A 10841-nucleotide genomic window follows, 5' to 3' on the forward strand; every position below is an offset into this window, starting at 1 on the left:
TTGTGGCAACGATTTGCACCTGTATTTGAGCCAAAGTTGTGCTTTCACTGTACACGCTAGACAGCAAGGTGACAGCGTTTCGCTGAATACTTCCCATGCTTCTTTGACGGACCCGGCGGCACCGGCGGGGCCATGTTGTCCACAACCAGAGTGTACACCACACTGCTCGTCAAACACATGCAGACAAGGCAGTTTGCATCCAAAGCGGTGGAACCGCTGGACGCAATTACAAAACGGCGAACGGATGTAACTTCGTGAACACGGAGCGCCACTCGGTCGAAGAAATGCAAGTGACGAAATGGCTAATGGCGGTGGCTCAGTGGGTAGGGCGCTCGGCTACTGATCTGGTGTTCCCGTTCAAACCCAACCGCGGCGGCAGCGTTTGGATGGAGACGAATTATTCGGGAACCCTCCACTACGGCACCTCTTTCTTCCTTTCTTCTCTCAGTCCCTCCTTTATCCCTTCCCTCAATGCGTGGTCCTCCAAGATATGAGACAGATACTGGGCCATTTCCTTTCCCCAAAAACCAATTTTCAATTTTCAGCGACAAAAGCAAGGACAAAAGCAAATTGACGGCGATGACAATCTGACTGCCACCTCGAAGTGTCAGGGATCGCAGGGACCTCTACTGGCTAAAATGAGGTACCGAAAGTATGTCAAGCCAATCCAACTGCAAAGTAAATCCATCTCAATCCTAGATGGTGCCTTTTGCTACAGTGGCTAGAAGTATAGTGCCTAGAATATCCTGCAAAACTACATTCTTGGCACTATACTAGAAGTACTTTCGCGCCGGCGGAAAGCCGATAAGATGGCTGAAATTGGTCCGCAGGCGACTGAAATTAGTCTGAAAAATCGAACTTTTGGACTTGGGAAGTTCGAAATATCCGTCACCAATATGTATGCGCTTTATGGGGTGACTTCCGGTGCCTCATTGCGGTCCGAAATGTCCTACAAGTCCGAATTATTGGAGTCCGAATTACCCGTCAGCTACTGTATAGTAAAGTGAAACTGCAGTCCCATTTCGCCTTCCATAGACTACTATACATTTTTTTTTCATTTATAGTAAAGTTTTGAAGAAACTGCTATAGTAAGCATCTGGCCATGGCGATGTACTTCCCGCGGAATGATGATGTGTGGCACGCGCGAAATCTAGGACCCCGAGGCACATAAATACCGAATACGATAAAACGGCGTCCTTTGAGGTGGCTTCACCGCTAAGCTCGAAATAGCGAGGAGAAGCCAACTTTTCGAATACCTTGAGGCCGTGAAGCAAAGCGCGCGGCGTGCACGGTTGAACGCAGAAAGAAGGCGGCGCGGTTCGCTGAGAAAGGAAAGCCAGTAAAAGTGCAGTGAGGAGTAGAAAAGGGAAGAAAAGGGCGTGCATTCGTAGCCCGGCAGCGCGAAGCATGGGGAAGCAGCGGCAAGAAGTGGAGGCATGGCCGCGCTTGACTTTGTAGCGCGCTCAGCTACTAGCTCTTAAATGACGCTGAAGCCACAGAAGACGACGTTGTCATTATGGAAAGCTTTGGCTTTCAAATGGAATCAAACTAGCTTTATTTTTGTGGCCATGCTGTATTCGAGTAAATGCGGTACTTCCACAAGACTTAAACGATGTTGTAGCCGCCGAGGTGGCTTAGTGGTTATGTTGCTAGGCTACTGACCCGAAAGACGCGGGCTCGATCTTGGCCACGGTGGTCACATTTTAACGGAGACAAAACTCTAGAGGCCCATGTACTGTGCGATGTCAGTGCACATGAAAAAAACCCCAGGTAATCGAAATTTCCGGAGCCCTTCACTACGCCGTCCCTCATATCTTGAGTCACTTTGGGACATTAAACCTCCATAAACCAAACCATAAATGATGTCATAAACATGAGAACATGCGATAACTTAAAATAAATAATTATTGCATAAAGGGACAATAAGAGCAGGAGGTAAGGCATTCCTGAGTGTTTCTTTTATAAACCAACACTTCGGGCTTAGTAACCAGGTAGAGGGCATAGTCTGAGTCATGCCATCACCAACAATTTAATAGTAAAGACCGTGATATTGTAAATATTTTTGCTGATCCAAGCTACTTTACTGGTCCGAGTTCCTATAGAGTGGCTCTGCTGTATTTTTTATGAAATATCGGTCGGGAAAATGTGCATGTTCCCATGAAGTGCACGACGGTTCCTCAGCAAGGTCCGAAATATCGCTCAAGTCCAAATAATCGGTCGGCTACTGCATTACAAGCGCAGTACTTGCACTGAGAACTTTCTGTAGTTGTACCAGCTTGGAGTGGTTTTTTCAGACCATGTGAGATTTCGTTCAAGTTGGTCTTCAACTGTTTGCACAATTTTTGGTCCCCTCCTAAGTGCGCTGCTCACAGGTTTTGTAAATGTAGATGCTTTTTGACAGTTCTTATTATTTTATGCATGCCGAACTGTAAAGCCTTGATTCTGTTTCAGCCCCCCAGAACTCGCTTTTTCTGAAATCCCTTCAAAGCTTAAGATACTTGTGCCTCTGTTGTGCAAAGCTTCCATTTCATATCTGAGCTGCCACATCATGGAGCAGTCACACATTTAATTCTTTGTGCAGATCCTTGACGGAGAGAAGCTTCAGCTGGACCGAGACACAGAGCAGATAATCCAGACGGTGATCAGCAAGAAGCAGCCCATCATGGAGAAGCACTTGCTGCAGCTGCTGGAGCTACAGGAGTCGATGGAGCACCCTGTCGAGCTCAACTCAATCACAGACAACCTCTGAACATTGCTGCTGGTTGCATTATAACCGTGAGGGCACTTTTAATGCGAACATGAGGAAGCAGTTGGTAAAGGGGCTGACAACTCATCAAAGCATGTTCTGGCATAATATGATAAAAATAAAGTGAAGACAGAGTTCCGATTTTATTTAAGCACAGAAAAATCGCATGAAACTAAATGAGGCAGCGGAGCTTTGGTACTACCAGTGTCTCCCACCGCACGACCTTATCAGATACATGACCTGGGTTTTGTTAAATTCATCATTTTCACTTTTGTCATAGTGTTCGTGCTGAATTTTATTTGTGTTTACACTATTCCTGGTGCATGTTCTTATGAAAAGAAAATTGCGTTTGCAAGTCGTACTGCCTTTCAAATCTGCAAATCAACTGGTCTTACAATAGCATTGAAGAAATAAAAGAGCCCTGAGGTGCCCTGAAGGTGTGTACTAAGGTGACAGTCATACTGTTCAACTACAGATTATTTTTTTAAGTTGGGGCCACATTTGTTTCCAGTTTTTCACTTGCTGGCATGCAGTTAACATTGTGATTGCTTATCACTGTTTCTAGCATCAGGGGTACATAATGATTATATCAACTGATCAAAAATTCCTTCTGAAGAATATTTTACAGTACATCTAATGTACTGTTTCAGCCTAGCTCCTTCGCACACCAAGTTTTCGTTGCGCCAAAAAAAAGAATGCTATGGTCAGTTGTGGGTCCCTTTTGCATTAATACTTGTTTTTTGCATGAAGTTGCATAAAGACTTGTTCAAGTTTCCTTCCAGTGATGAATCAGTTGACAAAAGAGCACTGCATGATCTGTCATCTTTCTTTATGTGCACTTTGTGTTTCATTTTTGGTTTTCTTTATTTCACCTCACAGTGTTTATCCTTTTTTTCTAGGCATATGTGAATAGTGTTTTTGTTTTTTTGTTCGAAGTGAATAGCAATTTTCTTCAAATAACTTCGAAGCGACTATATTGAATACTTCTGGCACACAAAAAAGGTTGAATGGCACAATAAGCATTTTCATAATCATGTATTTTTTGAGCACATAAAGCCATTACATAAAAAAAGGAGAATTCATTGAAGCTTTGTCACACTCACTGAAGTTATGTGAACTTTCTACAAAAATGGCAATTGGAGATTGGGGGAGCCAACCTACATGCGGTGCTGACGTATATGTGGGGTGTGAGATCTATATGCAGGGCCCCCAGTAGCAAATCTTAACCGTGATTCCGTCGTTGCGCAGCTGTTGCTTTTAAGGTGGGACGCTGGTCTTTGGGGCCAAAAACAAAAAATGACCCAAAAATCTGTTTCCAAAAATTACATGTCTGGAATCGACAGCTATTATTCTCCAACTCTACCAATTTTTTCCTTCAGGAATTCATTATTTTGACCGACATATTACATTCAGGTCATTGTGTGAACTGTGCTGGAGCGGACAGTTTAATGGCATGAAAATTTTGGACACCTGGCTGTCTTAGTATGTCAATATCTCAGCATCTAGGACAGACAGAGATGTCATATTGTTTGCTATGTGAAGATGAGGGTACAATATGTGCAATAATCGAAGTACAGTTGTTCAATCACGCTTAAAAAATTTGTAATTTTGCAAAGTTTATCAATGCATGATATTCATACCTTGAATGTTCCTACTCCAAGTGCTGTAAAATGACTTATGAAGGTGTAATGGAAACACTGCTTTGATTATTGCACTCTTTATTCACCATATTATGTAGCCATGGATTAAAAATTATTCTTTATTGAGCCTTTTTTTTTGCAGCGACATACTACTGATTGGCTGATTACAATAATTATCTCAGGAACTAACTAAGTTATGGAAAATAAATAATTTTAGATTTGGAATCGGTATAAAAAACTGAGCAAGGTGATCCAGTTTCATTAGGATTGGACTGAAAGTAAAGAAAATAGCTCAAAGAGAAGCGTCGCTCCTTAAACGGCGATTCCATGACACCCGCTAGGCATGTGCTCCGCGTGCCCAGTGGTACTTCACATCAGGCGTCGGAAATGGATGCCTATCTTCATGTGTCGCATGCTAGCTCCCCTTCATGCTCATGCCATCGCGCTTGTTTAGCGAGTTTCATGCGGAGAAGCGCGGCTGCAGCAGCTGCAGTCAGCTCAGACTTGTTCCGCGGAAGTCAAGGAAGCCGCACATCTTCCGATTACAGAGATTTAGCATAGCGTGATCTGCTTCCGTGGGGAGCCACTGCACATGCTCAGTTCTCCCTGAGGAAGGCAGCAGCCGCCGGCCAAGTGTTTACACGTCTGCCCCATTGGGACCAACCTACGCGTGCACTGGCGGTGCATAGAAGCGGACCGCGCTGTGCCAAATCTTTCTTTTGATGCATGGCGTCTGTTGCCACGAGCATGCACAGACTGGTCCCAGCATACACGTGGGAGCGCAGGCACGCAGCGCGGATTCGGGGCTTTGGTTGCACGCATGACGCGGCGACATCCCAGAGGAGGCACCGCAACCGAAACCACGCCAAGAGTTCCATAAACGTTATTTGCTTGTGACAGATACTTCAAAATTACGAATTACCAAACATTACCAAGCATTCGGATCAAATCAAATATCGAATACTTCACTATTCGACCAAATGCAGTAAAACCTTGTTGATACGTTCCCGGTTCGTATGATCAAAGTCGCGGACATAAAAAATGTCCTATAGAATTTCACTACATTTCTCCCGGTTTATACATTTCCGGATAATACGATTTCCCGGCTACTGTGCTTAAAATTTTGAACTGAAATTTTCGTATAATACATTTATGAACCAATTGCACATGTGCAAACAAAAGTTGGTCAAACGTGAGGGCATGCGACGTGAAGAGTTGAAATGCAGCAGCAGTCACCTGCTATGGTGGCTTCTCTGCAATGTCTAGATGCAAGGAGGCGAAGCACCGTCATCTCTACCACCACCAACAAAAATAAAAACTGCATCATAGCATCGGGACAGCAGTTTTTGCAGGGAAGCAACATGAAGAGGGGAAACGCTGAGGTTTCTTTGGGGTGCATATAGGCAAAAAGGCGAAGCATCTACAAACTACAGCAATGTGCTTACGTATGAGTGGGCCGGGTCTCGGGAACGCTGTTAAAAACAAGAAACGCTGTGACAAATGGCCACCACGGTGGACTGAATTGTGCTAGCACTAGAAAAGAATTTGTTGAGATCTTATGATTAGAAATGCTAATCGACATTTTTATGAAGTGAAATTGTCCATAAATTACTTTGTACCTCATTCAGTAGCTACATTTCTCGAAATTAGACGGTTTGGATCATACGTATTTTCCCGGTAATAGGTTTTTCCCTTAATTTTTTTAAAAGTATCAACGGGGTTTTACTGTGTTCAAAATAATTGAACATTCGCACATGCCTAATAGCAAGCCTGTACTGGAGCAGTGTGAACACCGGTCGCATGAATTTGCAGCACTGTGAATGAATGCCTGTGAACAGAGACCACTTTTCGTTGCGCAGTGTCTTTTATCCTCCTGTCACCGAGGAGATGTAGCTGCTAGTACAGCGTTTGCGAAAACTTTTCCTGCCGGAATCACCAGAGACAGTGTCAAATTTCAATTCATTCTGACCCAGTGAGGCAAAGACCCCGCCAGAACACCACATGAGAAGAGATCACCATATGCCACTCAATGCTCGCTGTTTGCTGCTGTACTTTGGAAACAAACATATGCAGTGTGTGCATTTGTGGCCGCAATATCTGCAGAGCATTTCAGCATGGTAGGCATGCCTGAAATTTCGAAAACATTGCCGCAGTACCTACCCAGAACCACCAAGCCTTATATTAGCCTCCAGCCTTTCACTTCATGCGGTCTGTTATCCATGCACTCCCAATGGGCCTGGCTTGAGCAGGGCTCTCGGTTTCCTGTACCTGCATCATATCCGGTGAGTTGCCTAACCGCACAACATGCCATCAGAAGCACGAGTCATTTGCTACAAAGCTCTTTGAACGCTTATAGCAAAAGTGTTAGTTATTTAACAGGTTTGGAACTTTGTCACAATTACTTTTATGACATATCCAGCACAAGAGGCATTGTAGCCGAATGAAATTTTCATTTCATCTGGTTTTTAAGTCTGCCCCTGGAGTAAGGCTCTCTTAACATGGACCTGTGTTGCCTGCATTTTGGGAGTGAACTGCATTCTTTGAAGTAAATTAACTGGGATTGCAAATGAAAGGAGCTTAGTGTACTTTGTTATTCCACACTGAACAAAATTTTATGCAGGGCAGGTGATGGGTTTTGTGTTGGGTACAGAAAAAGAAAAGCTGATGATGAAATGGCATTGGTCATATCAATATACATAAGTACAGTGTATACATTTAGTGGTGCCATCTCTTTTTCATTGAATTTTGTTGTGCTGTAATTGTAAACTGTGTCAGTTTGACTTGATTTTAGCATATTCTGTCAGCTAGATGAGCGATACCTATTGCAGGCAGCAGTGTACCATTTGGATGCCGCATGCAATAGGCACTGTGTTCTTACTAGCTTTCTCACTATAGGGCTTTTTTTTTTTAAGTTTTAATGCACTGCTTCATTGTCACGCTACATCTCGTGGTTGTCCTGCTTCCTGACTATCATTTCGCAAGAAGTATGCAATAGGTGTTTATGTTGTGTTGTCACATGCTGTTTTTTTGCCTGTACTGCCAACACATACGTGCCCAAAGATGGGCATATTTTTTTGGCCAGACTGGAGGCCATTTGAAAGATTTGTACACTTTTGCAGGGGATGACAATGTGTTCCCATGTGTTGCACTTGCTCAAAGCCATTGTTAAGATTTTCATTGTCACAAGGTACCGTTTACTGTTACTTTTTTTTTCTTATGCTTCTGTGGTTAGCACTAGTGATGCTAGGATGAGGTGTTTCAAGTCGGTTGGAGAGACATGTTGAGGGATGCTGAGCTTTGCAACTCTTGTACTCTGTGTGGGTGAAATAGACTGTGGGAGGGTTATTTGATCTCAGTTTCAGTGTTGTCAAGCTATATTACTTTGCATATTTTGCTGTTTGGTGTGTTTAAGTGTGCAAGTAGTCTAATTTAGAGGCAAGTTTGAGCTGCTACAATGCCCACTGTGGTGCTGAAATAAAAGCATTGAGAGTAAAATTTCGTGCACAACTCATACTTTTCATATAGCCAGTGTAAATTATTTCGTTTAGGTTGCAGAATCAAGCTCAAACAAGAGTAGCTAAGCTCTGCAGCTTGGCATTGTCATGTCCTGCAGTAGAACTGGCTACATATTTCCAACAAGCCAGGCTGAATAACAGGCTGATGATGTGTTCCAGTCAGTGATCCGGAGCATCACCCTGAATTCACACATCGATCGCAGCGTGTGGATATCTAACAAGAACGCAGGATCTAAATTGCTGATTGAAATACGCCTCCTTGTTTGCAGAGCCAGAAGACTTGCTCCGGATCACCAATTGGGATGCACTATAAGAAAGGCAGCTTTGCCTAATTAGAACAAAAAATTTTTGCTGTATCGAGATTGCCTTGCAAGTTGGCAAAACTTAGAAGGGTGCTTGATAGGCTGATGTCTCTTAATTGTGAAGCCAAATTGGGGCCCTCAGTGCCCTGTCATTTGGATGGGTGTGCACAGTTACAATATATTGTGCAACACAAAGCAAAGGATTTTCAGTAAAGTCTTAGCTAAGCTAAAGGAACAGCCCTGCAGGCTGGTGATGTGGGCAGCTTTTGTGCAAGTAAACACCAGCCTGCGTGGTTTGTTGGGTCACGAGTGGCAGTGTGTGAAATGCATGGCACATACGAGCTTTGATGTTCTCTGTGCACAGTGTGGAGAGAACTGTTTGATCACTCCAGACTAGGGGTTGTGGCTTTTTAGCCTCAGGGAACTCCTGTGGCTTTCAGAAGGTGCCGACGGACCCAGTGTGTTTTTGCCTCCATCCGTCCTAGCCCAATGTGCATGCAAGCAAAAAGAGTGACTTCTACAAGCAGTTACTGTGTGATTAGTCTCAAAATAGTGTTTAAAGGAAAGGGGAGGGTTGAGGCACGCATGGATATGGGTGCCCCCAAGAAGCACAATGCAGAACCCTGTTTGAGAGCCCCTGCTCTTGACAAGTGCAGTTAAGTATGTACTTCATTAGGGGCCTGAAGCTATGCTTTGTGTATGGATCAAGGCAATGAGCCCCACACTGCAGTGCTTGTTGTGGGGAATTACATTCAAAAGAGGTGCCTGAAAAGTGTCTCGGTTTGCATGCACATTGATTTCAGAAAATATAGCAAGTACAAATTCTTTATTCATATATTCTGACCACAACAGAACACATGATCACTTTTTTTTTTATTGCAACTTATCACCTGTCATGCTGTTACAAGACCTCGTCCTTGTTCCCCATTCGAGTATGTGTCATTCTCATAGTGCACTGGGAAGCAGCAGCTCACCAGAATGTACCGCGGCTTTTTGTTTTATTCTTATGATTACCTATATGTGAGCATACACTTTCAGTATGACATTACAGTTTGCACATATTGTATGGCATGCTTTGTGATTTCTAAAGTGGATGGTCCTCAGTTTTTTTTTTTTTTTTACCAAGTGATGAATTTTGTAAAATAATTTCGTTAAAGCAAGATTTAATCATTTAATTTGGTTGCTGCTTTCTTGCTCTGTTAATTTGTCAGAAGCAAAACTGCAAATGACTGATCACCAGCTCACCTCCACATCTTATTACGGGCACTAGAACGCATGATCACTCGTTTTTGTTCCAACGTATCACCTCTCATGCTGTTACAAGACTGCATTGCTTCCATGAAATAAACATCTTTGCATGGTTAATGGAGAAAATTACAAAAATAGAGCTAGTAGCCAATCTAGGATGGCATTTATATGGAAGGACACCTTGGTTCCTCTTGATGCGGGCTCTCAATAGTTGGCCATTAAGGATTGACATTGCATTGTATGCAGTGAAATGCTTAGCCATTTTTCTTCGGCTGCAGTTGCTTTCACATTGACAGCCTTCACTGCACAAGGTCTGCAGCGTATGTATGACCTTGGTCAAGCTTAACCCAGTGTTAGCTGTATTATTCTAAATAGACTCTCAAAGCAGTAGTGCTGCAAAATTTGGTGTGGCTGCTATGTATGTTCCAAAATTTCATATAGTTTCTAGGGAGTATTTGCTATTCAGTTCAGAGCACATTTCTGCCATTCAAAGTATTTAAACAAAGATTTGAAAATTTTCCTGCTCCCCTGAACTCAGTTTAACATTCTGGTGTTTCTTAATGGCAGCCACTGGCTTGGTATGCTTTGTCACATAAATGAGCTTGCGGTTTTCTCATTTATTTAAAATTCCTGCTGCACCCCAAGGCATATTGCAGGGAGACAGAATACTTGTTTGCATAAGGCGGACATAATGAAAGAAAGGAGGAGGGGGAAAAAGAATGGCAAAAAAAGTTTGGTAAAAATAGCTCTCACGGATCGGAAAACAAAATGCAGGGGCATGTGCCATGTCATGCCAGTGATGTTTTCATTGGGGGAATTTTTTTCATTTTCAAGGAATTTGAGGTGTAAAAATTGTCAAGAACAGAATTTTTAGTTTCAAGAAACTTTAAAAAACCAAAATTGTGTCATTTTTTTTCAAACTTATGTAGTTTTCAAGCTGCTGCAGGGAAAAAGTGCCTGAAATGGGGATTTTTTTGTTTATTTGAGGGAATTCTCATTTACAGCATGGAATATCACTGGTCATTGTGTCGTCCCGAGAGCCAGTCGCCGACTAGCACTGAACACTCCAGTGAAGAAAGCCAACTAGCACCTGTGCTACTGTCGTTTTTAATTGTCTAGGAGACGAGGCTTGCAGAATATAGTGGGGCAGGCGAAGCTGCAGCTGGTACGCATGCACTCCTGTGATTGCGATGTCTTTCACCCCACATAGTATGTTTCCAAATCACCAGTTTACCTGCAAATGTGAGTGCATGCCCTTCGCAGAGGTTACGTACAGCATGGCGTAAGTGAAGCGCTACACTAGCTATGTCTCACTGAGAATGCAGTGTGTGGAGCAGCATATCCACTGCTGTTGCTCGTCTCCAGGCGTTGCATTCTAGACTGAGCTGCC

At 43.2% G+C, this 10841-nt stretch overlaps 1 protein-coding gene across 1 annotated transcript in view; it reads left to right on the plus strand.

The window, feature by feature from the left end:
* Positions 1-10588, plus strand: part of LOC144115740 (uncharacterized) — a 48346-nt gene extending 37758 nt beyond the window's left edge. The window contains exon 5 of the mRNA XM_077650231.1: positions 2582-10588. Coding sequence (XP_077506357.1) covers positions 2582-2749 — 168 coding nt within the window. The 3' untranslated portion in view covers positions 2750-10588. The remainder of the gene's footprint in view (positions 1-2581) is intronic.
* The last annotated feature ends 253 nt before the right edge of the window (positions 10589-10841 follow it).

Source organism: Amblyomma americanum, chromosome 1 (assembly GCF_052857255.1).
Source record: "Amblyomma americanum isolate KBUSLIRL-KWMA chromosome 1, ASM5285725v1, whole genome shotgun sequence".
Classification (NCBI taxonomy): Eukaryota; Metazoa; Arthropoda; class Arachnida; order Ixodida; family Ixodidae; genus Amblyomma; species Amblyomma americanum.